The 27,912-nt window shown below is 37.7% G+C and overlaps 1 protein-coding gene across 3 annotated transcripts; it reads left to right on the top strand.

The window, feature by feature from the left end:
- Positions 1–12: 12 nt before the first annotated feature.
- Positions 13–27,572, top strand: WDR48 (WD repeat domain 48). Of its 3 annotated transcripts, none has more exons than XM_058830877.1 (19): positions 13–98; positions 7,911–8,051; positions 8,376–8,454; positions 8,736–8,818; positions 8,934–9,063; positions 12,773–12,861; positions 13,648–13,749; positions 14,072–14,296; positions 15,639–15,713; positions 16,062–16,164; positions 16,465–16,562; positions 18,148–18,255; positions 18,643–18,739; positions 19,246–19,341; positions 21,393–21,498; positions 23,001–23,088; positions 23,646–23,722; positions 24,456–24,648; positions 25,251–27,572. In XM_058830877.1, exons 1-19 carry the CDS (start codon positions 51–53, stop codon positions 25,344–25,346), a joined length of 2,034 nt encoding a protein of 677 aa, XP_058686860.1. In that variant the 5' UTR covers positions 13–50; the 3' UTR covers positions 25,347–27,572. The 3 variants fall into 3 exon arrangements, with proteins under 3 accessions (XP_058686860.1, XP_058686861.1, XP_058686862.1); XM_058830878.1 differs by lacking the exon at positions 13–98 and adding an exon at positions 124–427; XM_058830879.1 differs by lacking the exons at positions 13–98; positions 7,911–8,051; positions 8,736–8,818.
- The last annotated feature ends 340 nt before the right edge of the window (positions 27,573–27,912 follow it).

The following is a 27,912-nucleotide window of genomic DNA, read 5'->3' as shown; positions in this document are numbered from 1 at the left end:
AGGGGCCGGCACTTCCGGTCGGACATGACGCCACAGTGTCAACATGCAAGATGGCGGCGCATCACCGGCAGAACACGGCGGGGCGGCGGAAAGTGCAGGTGAGGGCGCGGCGGGGCCGGCACGGCTCGAGGGGAGCCCGGAGCCTCGCAGGCCGCGCCAGCGGCTGCAGGGTGTCAGGCCTTTGGGGTTTCTATGACAGCGCAGTCGCCCCACTCTCCCGCAACAGCGCTGCGGTGCGGAGAGGCAGCGCCGCACGCCCCCAGGGTCGCTCCCCCGCCTCCGTGGCCGCCGTGGCGGGGGCGAGCGGCCGCCCGAGGCACCGCGGGGGTTGAGCTGCTGCTCGCAGCCGAGCCGGGGTCGGGCTCTGCAGCCCGCAGGAGGCAGAGCTGAAGCAGCTCAGATCAAAAGCGGCAGAGCACGGAGGGAGGTAAGTTGAGACCGAGAGAACAGTGTCCCCAGACCTGCTTTGGTGTAACGTGAGTTCGCAGCAGCCACGGAGCTGCAGATTCCTGCCGCGGCTGTCTCGGCTGTGTTCGGTGCCAGAGGAGGTTTAGATTAGATAGTAGGAAGAAGTTCTTTACTGCAAGAGCGGTGAGACACTGAAGTAGTTTGCCTAGTGAAGCTGTGGACGCCCCATCGCTGGAATTTTTCAAGGCCGGGTTGGACGGGGCTCTGAGTAACCCGGTCTAGAGAAAGCTGTCCCTGCCCAGGGCAGGGGGTAGCAATGTCCTTTCCAACCCAAACCATTCGGTGATTCTGTGATCTGCTTTGCATCCTATTCCTGCTTACTTTCTGTAAAACACTCTGCCCCTTCGCACACGTGAGCAAGGAGAAGGGTTTTTTCTTCTCAAATTTCACAAGTATTCCTTGCCAGCTCCAGGCAGCATTTGTTGAAGGAAACCCGTGGCAGAGGCAGTCAGGTGGGTGTAGACATTCTCAGCACACTTGGGAAAGAATTAAACCCTACGGTTTGGGCTCATGTGTAACTACAAATAAATTGTTGTAGCCTTGGTGGAGAATGGAATTACCAAAGTGTGTTTAAAAAAGTCAAGACTCTTTAGCAGTAAAAGTCATTTAAATGGTTTTATTTTATGGTTCTCAATGCTTTTCTTCTTGTTTGTGATTCTGCCAGCCCTTTACATGTTTTTACAGGTTTCACTATGGAAAAGATTTACTGCTTTATCACTGTGCAAAGCTGCCTAGTGGCAAGTGCCAGTTTCAGCTGTACCTATCCGGTGTGATCAAATGAAATATTGATTAGGCTTGAAATAGCATTAGGAGCTTTCAAAACAGAGGTGGGTTTGGTTTTTGGACACCTAATTTATCACACAGAGGAAATGTATTTAGTGTTTTCTGTGGCTGAGAGAAGCACTCTGTCAATTCTATATAATGAATTCCTGTACCTTACCAGAAAAAAAATCTGGACGTACTTTAAAATGTAAAGAATGCCTGTGCTATAAACAAGTTTTTGCAGGTTACACCCCTAAGGAGGGGGATTTTATTGTACCTTGATATTTATTTTATGCACTCCTATTTATGAAGTAGTATTTCCCTGGCAGCAGCATGCGTCAAAGAGCCCACTATTTCTTTTTTTTTTTTTACTACTGCTTTTGTTCTCCAAGCATTGCTTAGCTCAAAAGCTTGATTTTACAGGTGGTTTTGTGCTGGTTTATGATGTTTTGTCTGTTCTTATTGTGCTGTGTGGTATTTTTTCACCTCGTGTACTAATGACACTTGATGTACATTACTCTGATCTGTGTCTTAGCAGTGAACTGTAAGTTTAGGTCCAGATCTGGGTATTTCCCAGAAAAGCTTCTCAGCCCTGGAAGTGTTCAAGGCCAGGTTGGATGGGGCTTGGAGCAACCTGGGATAGTGGAAGGTGTCCCTGCTCATTGCAGGGGATGGAATGAGAGTGGAATAAGGTCCCTTCCAGCCCAAACCTTTCCATGATAAACATTTATAAAGCTTGACTAGAAGCTGGATTTTTTTTCATGACTCTGAGTACTTAATCTGCTTGGTTACTGACAGGACTTTCTCCAAGTAAAGGAGTTATAAGTGGTTATTTTATCTGTCAGCTGCTAATTAAAAAATAAAACCACTCATTATTTATTTTAATTCCCAAAGGCTGAGCATTTAGGGTGCTTCTACACAGAGTTTTTGAGAGAGACAGAACTGGAGAAATTTGTTCCAAAGCTATGAGGCTGGAAGAAGAGGCTTTTACAAAAGACACCTCTCAGGCAGGAATGCTGATTGAAGTTTATGGAAATCAGAACTATTATTAGCTTGGATGCACCTGTTCTACTGGTAAGCAAAGCCATCCAAAATAGTCAGTTTAGGGTGCTTTTGCATGTAATTGTAGTTTCTGATGGTTTAATCAGAGTGGATGTTTTAGTCCTCAAATTCCACAGATAGAAAAAAGGAAAGATGTTTAATTCTTTAAATGGGTGTCAGGCATTTGAAGTGTCCAGTGGCAGATGTTTGTGAAGCTTAGCCCTGCCTTTCTGAAGGCTGCAGGAGTGAGGTTGAGTGATTTGGGAAGGGAGTGAGGATGCAGAGGTGTGGCAGAATTTTACCCCCCACACTCAGAACCTGTTGACAGCATGTGAGAATTTTGCCATATAAGGATTAGCATCCTTGTAATACGATTGCATGAATTTTCAGCACTTTTTATCTGTAAGTCTTGTACAGAATAAGAAAATCTTGTTCTCCATCCCTGGATATATTCAAGGCCAGGCTGGATGGGGGCTTGAGCAGCTTGGTCTAGTGGAAGGTGTCCCTGCCTGTGGTAGTGGTTCGAATGAGATGGTCTTTAAGGTCCCTTCCAACCCAAACCATTGTGATCTTTTTGAACTGATTTTGTAATATTTGTGCACTAATACTACAGCTTACTAGATGTGATATCTATACTTTTATATTTTATATTACAGTTATAAAAATATTATATTAAAATATTTTGTTAAAAGTTATAATTACAAATATATTTATTTTGTATATAACACTTAAGCAAACAAATAGCCAGTATGTTGATTTCATTGTAAAAGGATAAAATGAGCTTCTTAAAACCTCTTATTACTTTCATTCTGAAGCCTGGATAAAAATTCAAATAGTCTCCTTAACTAAAAGCCATATTTTTAAGGATACATATGCTCCAGTAAAGCAATGTTGTGGTTTTTTTTCTGTGGTACTTCACGGCTGCTTATCTCATGGACCTTTCCCATGATTTTGAGCAATACTTTTTTTTTTTTAATTGCTCACTTAGAAACAAGGAATGAGTATCCTCAGAGCTCAGCTTGTTACTATTTCCTCCAGGTGGTTTGGTGGGATGTTTTAAAAGCAGATTTTACCCGTCAGTGAAGATAAAGTCTGTTATAATGCATGTAATGTAACAAGGGTAACAAGGTCCCACATGGGCTGATACTTTTCCCTGCAGGAAACACTTGTAAGTCTTGCAAGATATTAATTTGGCTTTGTGTGCCAAAATGTATCTGTTGGCAGTAGCTTTATCTCTGGAGCTCTTAGGTAGTCATTAAAATGATTAGTCCTGATCCATTTAGGGTACTGAATCCCATAAACTCTTTATAATGAGTGGATGTTTGTGCACTGTTGCTGTGGAAGATTCTTACATATTATGTCATGTATTTTATTTGCCCCTCTCAGCCAATGATGACAGTACAGCCATGGTGTTCTATATCCCAATTATTGTGTCTGTGGTTTGCCCCTGGCTCTGTGCTCTGATGGAGAGGGCACGGCAGGGAAGTGCTCCAGCCTGTCCTGTGTGGAGCAAGTGCCACTGAGATCTTGGAGCCCTCACTTTCTGGGGGTTTCCATACATAAGATCTGTGTGCTTCAGGAGCAGAGGTGAATTTTACCACAGCAGCTTCTCCTCAACCAGAGCTTTACTACATTTATATTGTTTTGATATGTTTGTGTACATACAGGCTTGAAAATGTATTTAATGTTTCTGTATTTGTTTTTTATACTTACTAAGTCTACTAATACTTCTTAATTCTATGCTAAATGACACACAAAAACCTAACCAAGCAAAAAAGCACTTTCTCATCTTTCTTCCTCCCAATAAGAACATAATGGAGACCCACATGTGGATTATCAGTAGTCTTCCTCTGATCTTTTTACTGAATGCTTTGCTTCTGTGGACTTGGCTGCATGTCCACCACTCTTACACAAGTTTCAGCTCTTGTAGTCAACTCGCTGTTGCTTTTATTGATGCATTTTAAGTTCCCCATGCATTTCAACAGCCTTTCAACAAATTTTATGGAGCTCTTAATTTTTCCCTCTGTGTTAATATGGAATTAACGCATTTAAGTACAAGCCTGGATGCTTCTGGTGTTATACTTCCCTTTCCAAAGGGTTCCATGTGGTGTGCAGTAAATGTCAGCCACATGTGCTGTGTGTCTTTGTCTAGTTTTGTTACTATACAAGATGTTTATTTCAACCTCAGTGGTTGGTTAGCAGGAGTGCCCCATTCAATATTTTTTATTTTGGATGAGCAAATAAATTTATTAAGTGTTTTCAGTGTCAACAACTGGCAGTTACTTGGATATCATTAGGTCTCCAAAATGAGTTGGAGAGTCCATTTTTTGCTGTAGTCTTTTTCAGTTCATACTGTTTTCAGGACAAATGGTTTGCCTTGTCCTTAGCCAGCTGCTCAAATTGCAGTGTTTGTTTGAAGTGTTGGTGTGGTATCCTGTCAACTTGCTGACCACAGAATGATTTCCTCTAATTTTCATTTTCTTTTTGTCCTTGTAGTATTAGAAAAAAAAAAAAGAATCCATGTTTAATTTGGATTAGAATTACTTTTATGATTGAAAAATGTCACGATTTCTCTCCATGACATGGAGGAAGTTAATATTACCTAATAAAGTAGGGATCTATTTTTCTTCTTACTGTTACTCCTTTAATTTTTAAGACTGTTTATCAAGATAAGTATACTATTCCTTCTATGGACAGTAAATAACATGTTGTAAAACTCTAAAGAGAGACAAAAATAAGTGGTGGAATTGTGTGCACAGTAGCAGTCACTGATGGGAGATTTTGTATCAAACTCTTTTAGTTGTTTTGCCATATTTTTCTCATGTCAAAGATCTCTTGTATTTACACCAAAAAAAAGGAACACGAGATTTTAATCTAGTTAATTCAGTTTAATTCTAGTTTAATTCAGTTGTTGCAGCGGAGTTATTTTCTCAAGTTTCTCACAGGGAGAAAGAAGGATGATGTTGATGGGTTTCCTGCTCAGCTTCTGAGATCTAGCTCAGATCTACCAGGGAACAATAACACTAAAACAATATAACCTCTTTCTTTATCCCAATTCTTTTAAAATAAAAACAATAGTTGCCAAGAGATGTTTGACTAAATTAATAGGTGTACGTCATTAAAGGCAATAGAGGGCCAATTAACTTTGAATATTTCAGTATTGGTGGTAATGAGAAATGGTTGTTCATGATCATGTCTTTGTGTGAGGGTAAAACAGCATTTGGTTGACCTGACTAATTTTATCAAGATTAATGTAGAAATATGACTCAATTTCCAAAGTCCTGTGAAAGTTTTAATCATATATGCAGAGTACCTTGTTTACTAAAGTAATCCATCATTTGGGTTTTTTTTTGCATTTTTAAATATTTATGGCTGTGTTTTTCTTAAGCTCCTTTAAATTGAAGAGTAACATCATTATGTGCAAAAAGCATCAGCATTACCATGCTTAGGTGACTAACATGGTTTGACAATCTAACTTATGAGTGGAATGAAGAGTTCGTAAGTTATACCTGAAAATATAACAAATATGGGAGGTAACTGACAGAGGAGGATCAAACCCAAAAATTGAGTATTTCTCAAACAATATCCTGCTAGCATTTGAGAATACAAGAGGTGAAGGGCCCTGCTGATCTTGAGCCTGATACTGTGTCAGGAAAATATTGTTGTCTCTAATGAATAACATTAAATTTGATCTACTGACCTCTAGGTTTGTGTCTTAGCTGCTCACATTTAGTATTTTTAAGTGATTGTTTTTATTTGCTTTATTTAAAGAGTTTGACAGCAGTTTGAATTTGATGGGCATCCATTTGTCTTGTGTTTGTATCATGTTAAACTTTGAGTTTGACTCTAACATTATTTTGTGCACATAATCTGTGTGGGTCTTTTAGCAATACAGACATGATATGATTAAGCCCAGGTAAGGAGTGGCACATACATCTTGCTCCCTTCATCTCACAAAGAAATAATACCTCAAGTGCTTGAAGTGTTTCAACATAACACTGCGTGGTTGATGGTGTCTTCTTTCAGCAGCATCTCTGCAGCTGTGTGTAGGTGGAAACTTGAGCATGGATAGCGAGAATGTTATGGATGAGTCTGGAATGGGTGAGAGAAGCTGAAAGTATAGGAAATGAGGACACAATCTAAAGCTGGGAGGAAAAGCTGTGATACTAAAAGGGCTGAGAGTGGCTGATAGAAGGTCTTTAAGAGCATTGGGACATAAAACAATTATGTCTGTGTATTGTACATATGCAGTTATGTATTATGCACACTGCATTAATAAGCATAGTGAAGGACTTGTGGAGTGGTAATGGAGAGTGTTGTGGCAGAAGGATTCAGGAGGCTCTTCATTTTGATCCTTCAGTGTTGGTCTGTAGAGCTGCTGCAGCTGTTTCTCAGACAGAGAATAGCGCTGGATGTGTTTTCTGGAAGCATCAGTGCTCTGGGTGTGCTGCCTGAGGGTGGGATAATTTGATGGAGGTGTTTCCTACATTTACCAAATGGACCTGTCAGCTCTCATGGTACAGAATCTGAGCTGCTGTAAAATACTACTTCTGTGATAAGGACCACTGAACATCTTAATTTGTTGTATTTATTTTGTATCACTGAGATCTGGTCTGGAGAACATTTCCTTTATACTACTTTAACACAGTTATTAAAGTGAAAAATTGCTTTCAGATCTCTAGCCCAAGACTACTCTTTGTAAGCATTTTCAAAACACTGATGCTTGTGTATCCGGGGGATTCCTGCTTTGAGCAGGTTTGATTATACCAAGCATGAAATTTTATCTTGTTCTGATTCTGTTTTGTAGAATCTGGGAAGATGCATAACTGATGCCTTCCCCTCCCTTTCCCTCAGTTTGAGGGCTTTCCTCACAGTAGTGTGTAAACCCAGGGATCAGGAAAGTGAGCGTAGCAGCTCTGAAGAAACTGCGGTGTCTTGAATTGTATTTACTGAACACAAATAATGGAGACTGCTGTGGCCTTTCAGAGTCTCCTGAAATTTCCTTTCAGTTTTTCTGAGCAAATCCATTAAATAACCTTTACACACAGTACTGTCAAACATGGAAGGAAAGAAACTAATGGAATAATTTATCTGAAAGAGCACTAAGAGTTTGAGTTTCTTATTATATTGCCAGGTAGGTAGTTTTTAAAAAATAGGTTTAAAAATAATAGTGACATCTATTGAATTTCTATCTGCAGTCTTTCAGTGCTTTGTAAGCCATGGAGACCATATCCTCTCCTCTGTGAGGCTGGGAAATGCTGGCATCACAGCTATAGAAACTGTGGAACCCACTTGGGAAATGAGACACAGACTCAGTGTGTTGTCTAAGATCACCCAGAATATGCACACACAGCAGGGAATTGAACTGAAGATTCTCTGGATCTAACTAAGCTTAAGTTGGAATGATTAAAATAATCTTTTGGGCTACCCTTCTATCACTGTTGAATTTTTTCTATGACTCTTCCCTACTTTTGGGGGCAAATGACTTCGGTGCTGGTAACTCTCAAACCTCAGACAATGCTTGTAAACTTGTCATATTTTCTACTGAAGAGCCTTACAAAGAAGAACTTAGATGTTCAGGCTTTATGGCCATGTCAATATCTTAATGCCATAATTGGATTTGTGCAAATGTGTTTTAGGTTTCCTATGTGATTAGAGATGAAGTGGAGAAGTACAACCGGAACGGGGTAAATGCTCTTCAGCTGGACCCAGCATTAAACAGACTCTTCACGGCAGGGCGGGACTCCATCATAAGGATATGGAGTGTCAATCAGCACAAGGTCAGTCAGGAGAGCCTTTCTGGCTCTAAACCTACTTTTGTTTTCAAGTTACCTTGTTGGTAAGCAGCCTGCAGGGCTATACATGATGCTGTTTTTAAACAGCTGCCAATTACTGTGATCACAGAATCCTTTTGATATTGCTCATACTGTGGTATCTTACGTAACTGTGTAGTTCTCACTAGAAGGTTCTGGGAAAGTGATTTCAAGCAACTCTGCATTAGGAAACTTTGGATCCATGTGCAGGTTGAAGACAATACGATAATAGGATGTGATAGTCACGATCTTCTCCATTGGTGATGAACTTACTCTTTTCTTAATTTGCAGCAAGACCCTTACATAGCATCTATGGAACATCACACAGATTGGGTAAATGACATTGTGCTGTGCTGCAATGGCAAAACATGTAAGTACTTAGAAGTTTCAGAATTGAAGTATTCAGAAAGTGTATACAAGTAAATTATCTGCTGCTTTAATTATTTTCTATCTTTTCTTAGCATTTAAAATTAATTTGTGATGTATATTGTTATTTTGGTAAATAGTTTAAGCAGTTGTTTAAATGAAAATTGAAATGTGTATTTAAATGATTGTTTTAATCTCTTTTGAAAAACAAATTAGAGTAGTACAAATATGCTCTAAAGTAATATATAAGCCATTAAAATTTAGTCTTTATTCTTTCCAATTTAGTGATATCTGCTTCTTCAGATACTACTGTTAAAGTGTGGAATGCACATAAGGGATTTTGCATGTCAACACTAAGGACGCATAAGGTGAAAAACATTATCTGTAAATACTGTGTGTGCTCACTGCCACTCTTGTAATTATTAAGATGTAGACTTCAAAAGGATAACATTGATTCATATTGTTACATTTATTTCATTGTAGGACTATGTGAAAGCCTTAGCATATGCAAAAGATAAGGAGCTGGTAGCATCTGCTGGGCTGGACAGACAGATATTCCTCTGGGATGTAAATACTCTCACAGCACTGACTGCCTCAAATAATACTGTCACAAGTAGGTACCTGGGGAGGGGAGGCAAATGCAATGCATTATGCTGAGTAGCATAATCTGTGAGGTCAGTTTGAAGTTATGGTTGCCTTTTTCAAACTGTACGTAAAAAATGGGCAAGAAATTTTAGGGTGGGGTTTTTATGCATTCAGTCCATTTGTTGTGTTATGTAATAGCTGGAAATCTAGAGCAGCCAACAGTCATGGCATTTAGAATAGAGGACAAGTCTCTTTGAACTGTTTCTCCTGAGCTGTGACATGCTGGTTTCTTTGAAACTTGATAGAGCTTCAGCTTGAGAAGCTTTTAACCTCTCAACCAACCTTTTATAGAAATGTTTTTAGCTTATTTCTTCCTACATTTTCTGTGTTTTATAGTTTGGGGTTGGTTTTTTGTTTGAGTAGATGCTGAAAAAACAGATAGTACAGCTCCTAAAGCAGGACTTGATACATTTGTCAAATCTGTCAGAAGATAGATAGAAGATACTAGATAAACTAGACTAAAAACCACACAGAGTAACACAAAGCACTGATTACAAATAAGGATAACATACTGGTGAGATATAACTCACTAGAGATTGGATGGCAAGGTGAAACTGTAGATTCTACTCATCAGGGTTAATTCTCACCATCTTTTAGGAAGTCACCTGTCCTGCTTCTCTCTCCCCAAAAGGCATTATATTAATTGTGAGATCTTTCCTTTATACAACAATTCCAACACTGCCTTTTTTAGAATGGTCAGGGTAGAGCTGGTTAAGTTGCTCTTCTGGAAAGTGTCACACCAGTCTTTAGGCTCAGTTGGATTTAAGTGAGTAACAGAGATCTGTGTCATGGCATCCTGGTTTGTACTGACTATTTTACATTTGGTTTTTTCAGAGTCTAGTGTGACTACAGTGTACTTTGCTGCTTGTTATGTTGGAAAAAATTGTGTTCCCAAAGATTGATCCTTCAATTTTTAGTTCATTTGATGGATATTGAAGCAATAGCAGTCTCAGGTGTGGATTGGAAAGACCAGAACTATCTTGCAGACTGCCACGTGTTAATTTTCTAAATGAGCCTAGCTGTTTCCTCAGTCATAGGTTAGGAATGACTCAAGGAAAATCTGTGAAACTAAAATTTGGAATTGACACAACATATTCCTAAGACATTTCAGGAGTATGTGATTCTGTAAGTAAGAGGCAGGCATGTCATTTTGTTGGTGTGGGGACTTTTATTTACTATATTGGGCTGATTTCAGAAGGTGTTCAGTTTTATAGATTTGGTAGCTTCCAAAACTAGAGGTGCAGCTGCTGGGTAGAACTGTCAGATTTGCATTTGTTGTCTAAATTTTGTTTTAATATTTATAATATATATATAATACTATATATTATATTATTATTATTATGTGATTTATATGTTATATAATGTAATATGTATTATATCTTTTATATATAATATAAAACATTTTAGATTATGTGCTATATATAATTGTTTATTAATATATAAATAAGTTTATATTTTAATAACTTTTTAATTCAAGTATACCCTTGTGCTAACACGTCTTCTCTTTGGAAGAGACATGGCTTTAGAGAGCTATGTTGCACTGCAGAATGCTATTGGGATGGCACATGACTAAAGATACTTACTTTATATTTCCCAGAAATAGGAAATCCTTCTATTTCTTCCTTTTTTTCACTGAAAGTAGAATTATTTTATAGCCAAACTTTGCTGCTAACTGCTGCTAAGTTTTCCTGTCTTCTTCTTGATCAAAGTTTTTAAAGGAAGAATTTGTGAGCTCACAGGAAAACTTGGTTGTGGGATAATAAAGAAACATGAAAACTTTTCTTGTACCCTGTAACAGTGATACAGAACCTAAATGATTCAAGTGAATCAGAAATGGGAGATGGGGAGTACTGAGGAGCTGGTGCTTGTTTTGAACCCAAGATCAAATGGAAGTGGAGACATTACCTCTAAGGTGACAGGGACAAATTTGCATTTCTGGAGTAGGAGCACAAATATTTCATAAGGGGGAGGAAGAGGAAGCAAAGGAGTTTTTTCTTTCATTTTAGTGCTCCCCAGTAACTGTTTCTGTTGGAAAGAACACAGTATATGTCCTCACAGAACCTGTTTTCCTGAGTCCTTTCAAGCAGTATAGATTTTTTCAGAGTACAAATGAAAATTGTTCTTGGGCATTAGTTTTCTGTCTGATTACCTAGAGGTGATGTACACAAACCAGCATTAAAAGGAAGCCTATTTTTAAAAAGCATTAAAGGAAGCTCAGTCAGCAGAGCTATAATTCAAATTTAGTGGAGAGATTTAGTTTTTGAGAGGTAGTCCCTTCCAGAAGAGAGGGGAGTGGAGATTTGCTTTTGGTCTGGCATAAATTCTGCTTCCATACATTTAAGATTCTCCTATTCCTGCTATCCAGCTTTTGATAACTCTGTATATTATCCTTTCCTAAATTATGATTGTTGAACTGTGTTCTAACCTTCAAGCATTTTCAGTTCTGTGTTTTGCTTTTAGCTGTTCTCTGGGGACAGTGGAAAATTCTCATTTTATTTTAGTTCCAAATAATAAATTTCATTTGGACAGTTTGCATTTGGATGCTATAACCCTTGTCTAAGAGGACTCTGAAGTATAGCTGTATAATTCTTCATAGGGTCATGGAATATCCTGAATTGTAAGGGACCCTCCAGGATCATTGAGCACATTTCCTGATCCTGCATGGGACAATCCAAAAAATCTCACCCTGTGCCTGATAGCGTTGTCCAAATGCTCCTGGAGCTCTGGCAGCCTTGGGGCCATAACCATTCCTTGGGGAGCCTGGTCAGTGTCCTTCTGGGAAAGAATCTCTTCATGATTTCCAGCCTAAACCTCCCCTGACACAGATTTCTCCACTGTGGCCAAATGTGATATTACATTATGATATTAGGTTACAAATCCTCTGTTGGAAACTTAGCTCCATCATACAAATAAATCATTGTGTGAAGGTTTATGTTTTTGCTGGCCATGCAGTTTGTTGCTATTCCCAGCCTTCTTGGCATACTGATGGTATGGATTTGAGGCTTGATGAAGTGCCTGATTGTGCTCTCTAAGTAAATGATTTTCATTTGCTGTGTCTGTGCTTTTCTGAGTTGAGGGACTGGTACTTTAATCTCCAGAAGTGGGTTAGGCTGGTTGGTATAGAATTCCTCAGCTCTGATGGTAGGTGTGATGCTAAGGAACTGCCATATGGTTTTCACAAATGCAGGAGTAGCATCCCTGCTCAAATAACATTTCAGTGCTGCACTGTAAGTTCTCTGCATTTCTGCTGGAGAGCCTTTAATACAAAATGTAGAATTTTACTGTTACTTGGCATGAAAAAAAATCTCTGCACTTAAATCCAAATGTGTGTTAATAAGATCACAAAGTGTCATACTCCAATAACATAGTTGAACAAGAGTAGCTTGATGACCCTGACACAGAACTGTGGTGCCAAAAGGTCACCAAGATTGTAATGACCCTTAATCTGAGGGATTACTTGGTTTTTATATAGAAGTAGATTAAGAATAAGAATGGGGTTTTCCCAGCCCTGTGCTGGCTATAGTCTTTCTTAAAGCAGCTTTATATATGGGGCAGAGTGGCACTATTTTCACGAGTCAGAGTATGAGTATTATCAATAGCACTCAGGTTTGTATGAATAAATATGTTCTTCAAATAACAGCATTAAAATTGAAAATGTGAATTTTATTTTGAAATAGCTTCTTCCCTGAGTGGGAACAAGGACTCAATCTACAGCCTTGCAATGAATCAAATGGGAACAGTTATTGTATCAGGGTCCACTGAAAAGGTAAGCAGAATTTGGTGAGGTTCATTTCACTTCAGTTTGATTTCAGTATAAAGAGACAATTTTATTCATTTTCAATGTCGTGTCTGTAGCAGCTTTTGTGTTTTCAGTAGTGAGGGCAGACACTTCTCTTCTTGTCAAGTAGGAGTGCAAGTGTAGGATACAAATCCTGCCTCAGTCTGAAGATGTGATGTATCCATACAGCTTTAATACATAGGGAAGACAATCGGATCATCTTGTGTAACCCTCTTTGTCAGATCATTACATTTCCCCACAAGAGCTCTGATTTTGAGGGGACATGACTCAGATGATTATCAAGACTGAAGCAGTTGCTGCAGGTAGGAGAGAAGGTGCCAGCAATTTGCAAGATCCCTGCAGGAGGTGGGAAATGAAGTGAGCTAATGAACCTCAAGTGTTCCCAAGAGACAGCCCTTGTTCTTTGTTGTAAAGGAAGGTGAAACAGGCTTAAGTCTGAGTTGTTTTTTTAATCTAACCTTGAGAGAATTTTATTTCCAAGACAATATTAAAATGAAACTAGGACACATCAGTGAAGTGTTAATTTCTTTAAGACAGAAGAAACCACAACAAATTAAATTAAAATCAGGAGAAGATCACAGCTGATTACTAGAGCTTTATAAGATATAGTTGTGTCTCTTGTTGTAATGTATATTTTGGAGTAAGGGTTGATTCATTTGGAAAAGCTTAGTTTCTGCAGTAAACTAAGAAAGGAGAAATACATTGCTGGAAAGAATGGTGTTAATGTGCTTTACCCAATGCCTGTTCCCATAGGTTCTAAGGGTGTGGGATCCAAGGACTTGTGCAAAACTAATGAAACTCAAAGGGCACACAGACAATGTCAAAGCTTTGTTGCTGAACAGAGATGGCACCCAGGTATGTGCTTTAACCTGAGACAAAGGCATTTTACAGAGAACAGAAAATGTCATGAGTCCATTTCAATGTAAATATTGCATGTCATATTACAGATACTTATGGGGGGAGGCTGATGGGTGAAAGTTGTTTTTATTACATGTTCATCTGTGTGTGGAATGGGTTGTTTATATTAAATACTGGCAGTCATGACTAGAGTTACCTGTGCAGCACCATTTCAGTGGAAAAATATAACTATATGAATTATCAAATTTTTTTTATGGGGAAGAAATATTTTGAAATACTTAAATAGCCCTTTGATTGAAGTGTGCTGGTTGTTGCTCAGTGTCTTTCAGGCAGCTCTGATGGTACAATCCGCCTGTGGTCCCTTGGGCAGCAGAGGTGCATAGCCACATACCGAGTCCATGATGAAGGTGTTTGGGCTCTGCAGGTCAATGAAGCCTTCACTCATGTTTATTCAGGAGGAAGAGACAGGAAGATTTATTGTACAGATTTACGAAATCCTGATATCCGGGTGCTGATCTGTGAAGAAAAGGCACCAGTTCTTAAGGTAATTGAGTTTAATTCAGAGAATCATAGAATGAGGTTAGAAGTGATGACTGAAGATCATCTGGACCAATCCTCTCTTGCCCAAGAGCACTGGAACCTGGAGCCACATCAAGATGGGTTTTGAGTATCTGGAGATATTTACAACCTGTTCCAGTGTTCTGTCACCCTCACTGTATAAAAGGGTAGTTGCATGTTTTCTCATGAAACAGTGGCTTGAGGTATAAATTGATTAAAGAATTCACATTGGCTAGCAAGTGTTTACTACACCACATCTTCAGCAGATTGGCTCTGTCTCCTAAATTACATCTAAAGTTTAATTGCCTCAGGAAGATGGATGCCTGGCAGCTACTGAAAATATGTGAATTTGAATATTACTGAAATTGACTATGCTTCACACACAAGAAGTTTGGTTTATCAGGCTCTAGTACAGTTTTAAGAAACTGAGCTGGCATTGCCAAGGTTTTGTACCACAGTGGATTTTTCTTGGCAGCAGCATATGTGCACAGGACTGTTTTAGAATCTTTTACATACTCATGGGAACCAGGAATAAAGTTGTTTGTGGGTTTTTTGAACACCTAAACATGATGTTTGCATGCACAAGTCTGAATCTTTCGAAGAGACTGTTTTTTGAATTTTTTTTCTGTCTCTTAACTTTAGTGACATGACCTTGGAACCTGCAGGTATATATAAGGAGTGTGCAATTGAAACAGATACTGATAGATATAAGCAGCCTGCCTTTCCTTGGGAGTGAACTCTAGCTTAGTGTGTTAAGATAAAATCCTGGATATGTTAATTTAGTTCTGGAAAAGTCAGAATGTGAGAAATTTCAGTTCAAAATGGAAAATGAAAATGCTGGTCAGCTGTACAGAGGTCAGAAGGGGCCTCTAATCTTGGCTACAGTAATTCATTCATCTGAGAAATGTAATGTCAGAGCCAAATGTATAAAATTCTGCTTTTTCAGTAGTATAGAACTTCTTACATCCTTATCTTAGCCATATGAAGTGTCTGAATACAAATTGAGAGAATACTGTACTTAGAAAGCTGTCCATTAGGCAAGATTACATCATGCTGGGTGTAACTTCAAGTATTCTGTGTTAATACACATTGCATCTATTATTGCCCATATCTACCATTCTTTTGTTGAATATTTGTAATAATTCCTCTGGATTTTTCAGAAGTTTAATTTTAGCTACTTTTCATTTAAACTTTGTATTTCTGCAGTAAACTGAAAGTAGTGCTGTTTCTGAGATACTTCTAGTTATGGGAAAGGGTCTACACAAGACAATACTTTTATCAAAGGGAAACAAAGTTAAGTGTGACTGAAAGTTTGTTTCATTATTTAGATGGAACTGGATAGATCAGCTGACCCTCCTCCTGCACTTTGGGTTGCAACAACTAAATCCTCTGTGAATAAATGGGTAAGTGATACATTTTATAGTCTGTGAATAAAATTGAATAGTCGTGGCATTTGAAGTCTTGCTTTGGGAACTGTTGCTTTGGGGCTGTTGCTTTTAATTTGACTAAGATGTGCTGTGATTTGTAAACTTCCTTTAAAATAAATCATAAAATACTAATTTTGAAATTGCTGAAAAGGTATGAAGCTTTGAGTTACTTTCATTGCTCTATTTATGATGCTCTTAGAAATAAATTATATTTCTTGGATCTGGATAGTTAACATCTAAATAGCAGCATGAACTGGCAGTTGTTAGAGATAAAAGTTGAGTTTAGATGATTATGAATGTGTCATTATTTTCTTTCTTTCTTAGACTTTGAAGGGAATCCATAATTTTAGAGCATCAGGAGATTATGATAATGATTGTACCAATCCCATACCACCCTTGTGTACACAGCCTGACCAAGTTATAAAAGGTAAACAGCTGTTTTGCAGATGGTAAAATCTGGTATCTTTAGCAAAAGTGATAGACCTTTAAGATTGACTCAGTTTTTTTTTTTTAAACTTGATACTGTGATTTCAACCAGAGCAATATGGTTTTTGTCTATCCAGTGTTGCTTACAGTTAAAATTATGTTTAAACCCTGATGACATCCAAGGTTTACACAAAAAACTGAAACCAAAGACCAGCATATGTCATGTTATGCAGTTTAATTTAATGTGATACTAGAAAAACATAATTACAGTGGTAACCTTAATTCTTGTTTCTTTTGCCAGGGGGTGCTAGTATTATTCAGTGCCACATTCTTAATGACAAGAGGCACATATTAACCAAAGACACAAATAATAATGTGGCATACTGGGATGTCTTGAAGGTAAGGATGTAATTTCAGATTTTCTACTGTTGGATGATTATTTTATGCAACTTTATATATATATATTTTTAGTGTTAGAGATTTCTGTGGTAGAAAGTCAATCATCTTTCTGTCTCAGGATATCATGCAAAGTTTGCCTTTTGAAAAAAGAGGGGGCATTTCTGAGCTTTTTTATAGCTTTCCCTGATGTGAGGCTGATATTTGCATTCACCTGAATTCAATCCAGTATTGACATCTGCATTCTCCTGAAATTCAGACCTGTGAATTTTTTTCCAGGAAGTAATAGTGTCTGTTTTGATGAGGGTTTGTTTCAAAGAGGGCTTGTGTTTGCTGGTAAGTCAGGGAGGCAGAAATGAACAGAAGGAAACCTGGCTCCTGCCTCGTGTTGCCTGCAGAGACTTGGTGTGACATTTCTTTGTGTTGCTTTATCAGTGATTGGTCAGAGGAGTGGGGAAAGAGTGCAAAGACTCAAATCCCACATCAGTGAGATGGTCAGCAATTTCTTCTCTGGCAAAAGCCTGTTTAAATTCTAAATATTTTCTTCTTGAACTATGCAGTGCAGCAGCCAAGATCAATAATGAGGTAAAGCATGCTCAGCCAACTTACTGAATTGTTGACTGAAGCAAAAAAGAAATTAAATTGGAGTATATAGATTTATACTAAAAATTATGTAGATAATTTTTGGAAAATTTTTCTTTATTTCAGTATGTATTTAAGTATGCAGTGTTAGATCTCAGGACCAAAGTCAAATGCTAATCTTAATTTTTACTTTCATTCAGTTTTATTTTTCTTAGTAAGTCTGGGAGAAGTGTGACTTGATATATGTTTAAATAGATATTCACTGTGGAGATTGTTTGCCAGGTCAGAGTGTTGCTCTCTGCACTTGAAAGCTGAGGCTTTATTGAGGATGCTGGAAGAAGAGAGGCAGGTTTTCCTACCTGTGGCTGCACCCTTTAGTCTTTGCTTGTTATAACTTCCTGGATTTTGAGGGAATAAATTCCAAGGTTGCAGTCCTTAGAGTTTGCCTAAAACAAGTATTTCAGCATGACTGTGCAAGTGGATTATAATAATTTGGATTTTAACAGAATTACTTAAAGGACTTTTAAAGTAAAAGTAAGAAAAAACAGAGATAAAGCAACTGCACAGAAATTCACTCACTGCTGTTCCCCTTATAGTAGTTGAGCTGAATTTGTTGCTTGATGTGCTGGAAATTCTGGTGTTTGATGGAGTACTGAAATATTGGTACTGCTGGGGAGAAAAATGACAGAGGGTAGTAGAAGACAGCTATCTACTCAGTGTAGGGAAAATATTTTCTAATATGAATTAATAATCTAAATTAATATTTCCAGACCTTTCTGCTGGCTTGATACCACTACCATGGAGATAAATGAAGAATAAAAACTATTTACCATATAAATTGTTTGACTTTTATTAAAAGATTTAACCTTTAACTTGTATTTTTTTAGGACTGCAGTGCTCAGGGAGAGATCATAAGTCACAATCATTCCAAGTGTATATGAAAATCAAGGAAAAGACTTGAGGTGTTGATATGACTCAGTACTTATGCATTTCTTTTGGTGAACAGGCATGTAAAGTGGAAGACCTGGGGAAAGTAGATTTTGAAGAAGAAATTAAGAAGAGATTTAAAATGGTTTATGTGCCAAACTGGTTCTCAGTGGACTTGAAAACCGGGGTGAGATACAGCTCCTAAATCTGTTGTCTTAATGTCATATTTCACATTTTTTCATGTATTTTGTTTAAAAAGGTTTTAGTTTGTTAACTTTAGAAGAACATTCATTGCTTATCTGATGGATTAAATTTATTTTCAAGTAAAGCAGCAAATTTTACCTTTTCTTAACAATCTGAATAACAGATTTTTTTTTTTTTATTAAGTTTTTGCTTGTGGTGTAGTCCACCAATACTACTTATGAATTAATACAGTTTGGTAAACAAAGTGTGCTGTCATGCTTTCAGATATTCTTTGGTTTGTATTCCCAGCTGAGTAGGAGAAAAGTTAAAAATTTGTAGACTTATTTAATCCAGGAAAACTATTACATTCCTTGTGGACTTTTGCCAACAGATGTTGACAATTACTTTGGATGAAAGTGACTGCTTTGCAGCCTGGGTTTCAGCAAAGGATGCTGGATTTAGCAGTCCCGATGGTTCTGATCCAAAATGTAAGTTTTAACTAATATTAGTGTTTTATTTTAACAAAGAAATCAGAAAAAAATTCAGTATATATGTTTTGAAGTATTCCAGTGCCACATATGTCAGTATCTGGTTGGATTTTGGGGCTTATCTTCTTAATACTAAATTCTGTAGCATATTCTCCAAAGAAAATATTGCCTTTTTTTCTGAAACAGTCATGTTCAGGGTTTACATTTAATTTTGTTTCAAACCTTCAAAATTCAAAAAGGAAAAACTAATTATAACCAAATGTAGAGATTGTTAAAGCACGTGACTGATCCAACAGCAGGGATTCTAAAATCAGCTTTTCCTGAGAGATTTAAGCGTGCAGCTCTCAGATTGTGACAAGCAGATTTCTGTGCCTGTAAATAGTTTGCTTTGGGAGCAGAACTGCTCAAACTCTTGAGTTTGAATTTTCAGCTGTGGATAAAAGAACATTATTATGTTGCCCATGTTTTTTTTGTGATTGAAGTTCTGCCTCCCTGTGTCTTGACAGTAAACCTTGGAGGGCTTCTGCTGCAAGCATTGCTGGAGTATTGGCCTAGAACACATATCAATCCAATGGATGAAGAAGAAAATGAGATAAACCATGGTTAGTATTTTAATATTTTCCTTTTTTATTACTTGTCTGCACATTGTTTATATAAGTTTCTCAAACAGATACAATATTTGTTGTCTTACACCTATCTCTGTGCATTATAGACTTCATGTTTTTTAGCATTTCTAAGTTTGCCTTACACCTGAAAGTGTGTTTTACTTCTGAAAGTGTCAGTAAAAATCTCATGTTTGTCTGTAAAAAAAGGTGAAAAAATGATTCTGAAGTTACGGAAATATGGTGAAAAAATTGATGAAAAACAATTACTGGCACACTGAGGCTTGACTTGAAAAAGAAACACTAGATAATCCCAGTAAATAGCAATAATTCAGTTATCCAACATTAGCCAGCATTCTCTTGACATAATTCCAGTTCTCTTCTAGGTGTTGTAAACAAAATAAAAGCTTTATTGGAAAAAATATATTCACTGTAACAGTACATGGAGTAGGTCTCTAGAAGTGGTATTTAAGTTAATAATGCTAAGTCTAATCAGGCCTCAGATGAAAGCCACAGGCATGTGAAAGGTAAGACAGAGGCTGAATTTGGCAAAATAAGAGACTCTGTAAATCCTGAGCTGGAAATCAATTCAACCCAGGCCAGAGCTGACTGAAAAGTTTCATATTTGGTGATTAAGAGATTACTTTCTATAGATAGATGATGCAATTAAGAAAATTGTACATTCAGCATGTCTTGCTGTTTTGTGACAAGACTGTGCCAAGAATTTCTTCTTTGAAGACTGGCCTCCATGGAGGGTTGGAGCACTTGGCAGACTCTTCTGGATCCAGTTGCTGATTCTCAGACTGTTGTTTATTGGCAGTTTATGGCTTAGAGCCAGACAAGGTTTGAGAGGCTCACAGGCTTTTGTGGTGTTGGATTATTGCTGCTACATTGCTTATTCCTGTGTAGACTTGTGGATTAGTGGAATGTTTGGAGTACTCATAACACAATCAGTTTTCATTGCCCTTCCAAAAGAGAAAAAATAGGAGACTGGCTCTGAGCAGTGACTTGAGAAGGTGAAGTGTACCTGTTGGATGCTGGAATTCTTGTAGAGATACAAATTTAAGTAAACACAAAATACATGGTGTTGTTCCTCTCAATTGTTCAGAGAAGTGTTATGAAATAATCTTTCAAACAATAGGATTTTTCACTTGCTGTAACTTCAGTATTGTGGTTACCCCTTCCAATATAGTTTTTCTTTCTTTGGTTTCTTGGTTTGCTACAATTTCTGATCTTTCTTTTGGCTATGTGTGTTTCTGGTTAGAAAGCTGAGGAATCATTCATCTCATGAGTCTGTGCCATTTAAATTTCTTAACGTTGGTTGAATTCAGCATCTCCTCAAATGCAGTAATGAGTGAGATCGAGATGATTTTTCCCAAGTGCAAGTCAGGCATCCAAATTCTTCTACATTGTTTCAAGATATCTACTGGTTAGAAGCTTCACTGTTCAAGAGATGTATAAATAATGCTGATTTTTCTTTAATCTTGTCCTATCCACCTGATACAGAACCAGGTTCTTCAGTCTTTGAAGACCTTGCTTCTGTAGTTAACTATAATAAATTAAATTTGTAACAGAGGAACTTCAAGATACTGTGAGTCTGAGCTTTCCTAGTGCACTGTTTTGACATCTGGCAAATCCAGATAGAAGAGCAATGCAAACAACCCTTCAGAGTTCTATAGTGTCACTCTAGACTGAAGAACTGTCTTGTCTCAGCAGTCTCTTTAGTTGATTCCTAATATTAGTATTGTTCAGTTTGACAAAAGAAATGAGAAAAAACCTCATAATTGGGTTTTAGCTCCTGGGCTTTATTTTCTCTTTTTCACAGGCTTTTGAGGTAGGCCTTCTACAAACCTGTATTGAACTTGATGCTCTCTAGTGTTTCTTTTTATATACTTGATGTATCTTGGAAATGGGGATTTTTTTTGGTTTTCATGAAGCTTGTAATCTTATTAATTTACAAAATGTATCTGCTGTAGGTGGAATGTGTGCCCAGTTTGAAGGCTTAGTGCAGTCTCACGGCTGTTTTACATGTGTTGTTTTTTTTCCAACAGTGAATGGGGAGCAGGAGAACAGAGTCCAGAAAGGAAATGGATACTTCCAAGTGCCACCACATACACCAGTTATTTTTGGTGAGGCTGGAGGACGCACTTTGTTCAGGTATAAAAACTTTTAAATATAAATTCAGTGGCTGAACAATCCCTTTCTTAGTGCAAACAGGAATGTTACCAAAAATGTTCCTTGAATCTGTTCTGTACATTTAAGACATACTTAAATGCAGTTTAATTTATTAAACATGTATAATATTTACTATCTATTATATTACAAAATATAATTAATTATATTTAAGTATTTATAATATTAATATGATTATAATTAATAGTATATAATATTTAAGTTTCATTTAAAATACAATTAAACATGGAAAATATGCAGCTGTTGATGATGATTTGGCATTGTCCAACTGACCGTGTGAGTTTGAATATCAGCAAGGCGGGGGGTTTCAAAGCAGTAAGAGTTGTGTGGGATATTTTTGGGTGCCTTTTTCTGCTAACTGATAAATTAAACTGTTTTGGGATGAAATTGTACTACTTTAGATTCTTGTGTGTTGTGCTGGTCTCTGAGCATTAATTACTCAGGAGCTGCTACTCACTAGAGAGTTGGCTTCTGCTCCCAAAATTAGTTGATGATCCAGTAGAAGGCCCCGATCTCTGGTAGGGAGGAGCACAGGTTCTGTTTTGCAATGTGTATACTAATTACCCTTCTATTTCTTCTCACTGTGCATTGAAAAACCTAACTGTGATCTGTGATACATCAGAGACAGTTTAATAGTGCTGCAGAACAAGTGCTGAGCTTGCAAACACTGAATTATTTGATATTTACTGACAGTGAATTTTAAATGTAAGGGGTGTGGGTCATGTTTGATTTGTTGGTTTTGTTTCCCAGGCTTAACAGGGCCCAAAATGAGGTAACTTTTGGCTAGTAAAGCAGGGAAACCATTTTCAGCTTGGAAAACTGACTTTTTCCTGCAGTATTAATGTATTTATGTTGTACCTGGGGCTTAATATTTGCCTGCTTTCTGTCCTGGTGGATGTTCCCTCTTACACAGCTGCTCCTCAAGAAAGCCCTGCAAAGACCCCATTGGAGCCATGTTTATGGGACCTTAAAGGTGGCTTGCTGGACTGACAAAATACTTCATTGCAATTTATAAAATGAAATGTGGCTTTTTTGCATCACTGCATGTGCACATTTCTTGAAATTGGCTTTATTCTTTCCTTTTAGTGAGGGCTTAGCTGATGCTTTACATGCAAAGCTCATTTTTCCCAAGCAGAGGAGATTTGCTTTATGCCAGGTGCCTTTCCTCTTTTCCTGGCAGCTCTGGACTTCAGCACACAAACATAACAGTCCAGAGCAAAGTACTTTTATACATTTTGTGTCATAGCTGTAGCCTCCTGAGATCCTCCTCCCTGTTTCTGGGATCTGTCTTACTACAGCTCCTTCTGGTCTTTATTGAAAATAAGTGATCTCTTCCCCAGTAAGCTCATGATCCTAACAGAGTTCAGGCTCTCTGTCCATTAAGAGGACAGAACCTCTCCTGAAAGCTTTTTAATGCAAATGACAATAATTGTTGTTACAATAAGGGCTATTTCTGTGTGTCTCAGGTTGTTATGTCGGGATTCAGGTGGTGAAACTGAATCCATGCTTCTTAATGAAACCGTGCCACAATGGGTAATTGACATCACTGTGGATGTAAGTATTGGGTGTATAAGTTTAGCTTTTTTAGTTTTTTTAAGATGTACTACAATTAACTTTGCAGTATCTGAAATGATACTTTACATTTTTGCTGTGTTTGTATTTAAAATAAGTGGTCTCAAGGTCTGTAATCAAGACCTTTTGAGATGCATCATTTTTTGATGTGTCCAGTTGAAGTACTTCTGCTCAATTTCTTTTGACAGACTGTCTTAGATAAAGAATTCAAAGTCCTGTGCCTAATTGGTATCCTTTTCAAGTGAGGGACTCAGGAACAGAGAATACACTTCACATTGCTGCTGGTTTTTGATACTATCTAATTGCCTTTGAAATAAATGATAATTTATATTCAAAAGCTAGATGATCTGTGCATCATCTAAATTGAAGTGTCTCAGGAGTATGAGTAATTTGGAAGTTGGCTGTGGTGGGGATGTTGATTAGGAATCTCTCATGGGTTTTGATAATTAGGAGCTGAATATACTTCACACAGCAGCTGCTGCAAATAGGAGCTAATGGTTCATCCTAAATTAACGCTTCTGAAACTTGTTTCCTTCTAGAAAAATATGCCCAAGTTCAATAAGATTCCCTTCTACCTCCAACCTCATTCATCATCAGGGGCAAAAACTCTAAAAAAGTAAGTTATGCAAATATGATTATTAATATTGAATATCCAAAATGCAGAAAAAAACCTGCTAAGCTCAAGAAAAAAACACACACAAAAAAAAACCCACCAAACCAATTCACTGACTTCACAGAGAATTGTTTTGTGCTTGATGAATTTGTAGAAGTTCTTAGTTATTTAGCAGAATTGCTCTAAAACACTAAATTATATCAGAATATATGAAAGAACTGTGAATTTAGGGTCAACAGGCAGTTGTAGAAGTTTATGCTAATAAATGTCTAAGAACTAACTACTGAAATGGGACTTTGTCTTTTGTAGTATTTAATCAGAAAACAGATGAATTTATAGATTGTTACTCTGTTCAGAGCCACAGCTTTGTTTCCTTTTACTGATGGAGATGAATAATTGCTTTTTGAAAGGAAAAGGGACAAAAACTGCCAGTAGGGAATGCAGACTAGTTGCCAGTCACATGTAACTGGGAGCTGACTTGGTTAGAAATCACTGCAGATTTTCATCTGGTCTTTTGAATATCTCAACCACTTTTTTGAGTTTCTTGCTGTGACTCTGGATAAATTGCTGTTACAGTTGTGGTATTCTGGATGATCCTGATAATTTACTGCTAGACAATATAAAATGATCTCTGTGTAGTTGCATAGTTTGCTACAGCTAAGGAGGGTGTTGTGAAGGTAAGAAATCCAGTTTGTTTCTCAATTTTTTTCCTGACAAACTTCTCTAACTCCTATAGAGACCGGCTGTCAGCCAGTGACATGCTTCAGGTGAGAAAAGTGATGGAACATGTGTATGAGAAAATCATAAACTTGGATAATGAGTCTCAGACAACGAGCTCCTCCAACAATGAGAAAGCAGGAGAACAAGAAAAGGAGGAAGACATTGCTGTGCTAGCAGAGGAGAAGATTGAACTTCTGTGCCAGGACCAGGTTAGTTCCCTGTGATTAAAACCAAGTTCTAGAAGTGAATTGGTTGTGAATTTGAGTTCTGAACTTGAAATAAGCTAGAGATTATCTGTTACCTTTAAAATTAAGTAAATGTTTTGACATGATGGTAACTTAGTACTGACACAAGTTTCTGACACTTGCAGATAGGCAGATGAAAGATTTTTCATAATAACCTTTTTAATTTGTTCTGAGATGGGGCCCTTACAGGGTTACTTACCCATAGCCAACAAATGGGCTTAATACAATTCCACAGAGTTGTATTTTTAGCATTTCTGGAATGTTTTGAATTCTGCTTTTTTGGCAGTTTTCAAAATTGGTCCAAAACCACTAATTGCCTAATAAGTGTAATGGAGAGTAGGTACTGAGGAGGTAGTTGTAATCTGAAGTTACATGGTGCTGTGCTAGAATCTTTCAGTAATGCATCAGGCTCAGTTGCTAATTAAAAAATCTGAGCCTTTGCATGACTCATCTTGGTATCAGTTTTCACTGTGGGTGAACTGGAGTGTTTGGTTTGGATTTTTTTTTTTTTAATTTCTGCTATCCTAGCAGACTTGTGGAATAAAAGCTGACTTTTTGCTGTGTAGGTTTTGGACCCCAACATGGACCTTCGAACTGTAAAGCACTTCATCTGGAAGAGTGGTGGGGACCTGACGCTTCACTACCGCCAGAAATCAACGTGAGGGCAGCGCAGACCCAGAGCGGTCATCATTTACTTGACCTTGCTGTGCTGGTTCCAAGAGTAGTTCTAGAGCAGCCCTCTGAACCCCTAAGGTAGATGAGACTTCTAATGCCTCAGTATGGATGGGAAGTAAACATTTAATTGAAGTGACTAATAGACCTGTAATATAGAGGAAAAAAAAATCTATATGACTTAAACTAAAGTCTGTCCTAGTCTCAGTCAATGAGATGGGAGGTCCCTGAGTGGTTTGTGTTGTGTGAGGTGTACAGAGAGTGGATGATAACCCAGTGCAGACTTTTGCTTCCTCCTTTTTTGCTTTTGGTTTTTTTCCAAAACATAATCCCCTCATCTGTTCATGCTCAGTATCAAACAGGTTTGGCCGTATTAGTCACTGTTCACAATGTAATTAAGAACTGCACACAAGGTATTTTTAGTACATTCCATTCATAAAGTTCCAGCAATGATTTCTCACCGGTTACTTAAGCATTTCTACCACTAAAAAAAGTTTGGAAAAGAAAATACCAGAAAAATAGGTATTGCATACTTGAATGAATGGGCCCATTTAATTGCAAACCAAGGGTTAACATAAGAATTGTTTTAATTGCTTTAGAGAGCTGTTGACATGCAAGATAAGAACACTAGAAAAATATCAGAGCAGTATGAGTCCAGTGATGCTGTGCATCATAATAGTGAACATGCTTTGCAGCAACTTAGAGATTTTTTTTTTTCTAAATATATATGTAACTACTTCCTGCACTGTGTCCTAAGTGTTCGAAAGACACACAAGTCTAATTTTTGGTAACTGTGCTCCAAAAGTATGTGACATTTTGTTAAAACTTCGAACCATTCTGATTATAACTTCATATGTTTAATGTTGAACTTTAGGAACTTCTCAGCAGATTTCATATTCATGAGATAAAAATACTGATTCTTCTTTTCCGAGGTTTTATATGCAATTGTTCTTTTGTTAGAGATTTATGCAGATCTTGTTTTCACTGCTATTTCTAAAAATCTGTGGCTGTCATAGGCTCATGGTAATCTTTTATAGAAGTTTAACTTATTGGGGGGAGGGAGGGTAAGGGCCTTTCAGCTTTTTGTGAGAAAATGTGGGGATATCCCAGAAAACCATTTGTAGCCAGAGCAAATTACAAATCCTCGTAGAGAAATGGTTTAGAAATTACTCTTGTCTGAAGCAGAAGCACAAGTGCCTTCAAGGGGCAGTATATTATTGGAGTTTCTTCAGGAGACACATGCTCTAGCCCTTCCTGTATCTTGTGATCAAGATTTAGGTTGAGGCCTAAGGAAAGTCCCAATAAATTATATTACTGGGATTGTATTGGTCAGACAAAAAGTAAAGTATTTTTCATCATGTTTTATCTGAAAAAATAGGCAAAATATAGTCAAATAGTCAAAATAGTCATTCCCTTCTGCACTTTTAACCCAGCAAAACAAGTTCATTGCTTAGACAAAACCATGGTTCAGAATTTGCTAGGATGTCTTTTCCCATCTTTTGAGAATCAGGTTCAGTTTTTTTATCCCTATTTCTGTGTACACTTAGTTTGACACAATTGTGCTTTAACTGCACTTTTTTAGTGCTATTTGTGAATTAAGTAGTTAAACAGAACTGTAACTTTTATTGGTAAATTGTCCTGACTTGTATTTATTAATAGCAAGGGTCTTTGTCTGTTCCAATAGGCACTGTTTGGGTTATGTTTTGTTTCCTGATTGTCTTCCTGTCCTATTGTATACATTGGAGTTGCTCACAGTAATTTTTTGTTTGAAATCAGCCCGAGGTTGTAATTTTCCTTCTGTTTTTTTTCTTTCTAACCATCCCGAAACACAGTAACAGGAAAGATTAATGAAAGAGTCTGCAATGCCAGAAGGGTAAATGATGTTTCACAGTTGTATAGAATAAAAGGCTTTAGTTAAAATATTTTCAAGTTGTTTTGTGTACTAGATAAACTGCGCAATTTTGGAGCTTGAATTTGACAAAGGACTTCAGAGTGCTTTTGAAGCCTCAAGTAATGCAATGGCTGAAGAAATGGCAGCAGAATCCTGTGAAGATAATCTTGTAATGTGGGTGAATCTAAGAATTTCTCAGGTGAGCAGAACTTCAGATGTGAGTTCTGTTGAGGGGAGAATGTGACATGGGCAGTGCTGCTTTTGTACCATGAAAGTATTTTGTGCTAACAAGTGATTCACGCCAGTTGCTGCTGAGCTGTCAGCATGTGGAAAGGTTGTAAGAGGCACATGGGAAACCAAGCTGGGTTTCCTGATGTTGAAAAATGCCAGGACAGAATGCTCAGAGCTTTTACTGTGGGAATTGTCAGCTGAGCTGCTCTCTGAGGACTCAGTAATTCCCAAATGTGCACCCAGATTCCCAGCTCTGGCTTAGATGGAGTATCAAGTGAGAGAGGGGCTTTTTGCTACTACCTTCTTAATTCTGTCACCTTTTCTGGAGTTGTGCTGTCCATAAGAGTCCTGAAGGCAGGAGGAGGAGACCATTGAGTTAGTATTGAGAGTCACAACTCCTGGGAACATGGTGAGCAGAGTTTCAGATTGCCAGA

The sequence above is a fragment of the Poecile atricapillus genome, chromosome 2 (genome assembly GCF_030490865.1).
Source record: "Poecile atricapillus isolate bPoeAtr1 chromosome 2, bPoeAtr1.hap1, whole genome shotgun sequence".
NCBI classification, from domain to species: Eukaryota; Metazoa; Chordata; class Aves; order Passeriformes; family Paridae; genus Poecile; species Poecile atricapillus.
The sequence above is the reverse complement of the archived record's forward strand: the minus strand, read 5'-3'. Positions and strand labels throughout refer to the sequence as shown.

What these genes read in the sequence shown, in the direction of transcription:
- WDR48 (XM_058830877.1), top strand. Translation starts at nt 51, where the DNA reads ATGGCGGCGCATCACCGGCAGAACACGGCGGGGCGGCGGAAAGTGCAG. An exon ending in CGGGGCGGCGGAAAGTGCAG is followed by an intron (nt 99 to 7,910) that starts GTGAGGGCGCGG and finishes AATGTGTTTTAG; the next exon opens with GTTTCCTATGTGATTAGAGA. An exon ending in CAGTGGACTTGAAAACCGGG is followed by an intron (nt 18,256 to 18,642) that starts GTGAGATACAGC and finishes TTTTGCCAACAG; the next exon opens with ATGTTGACAATTACTTTGGA.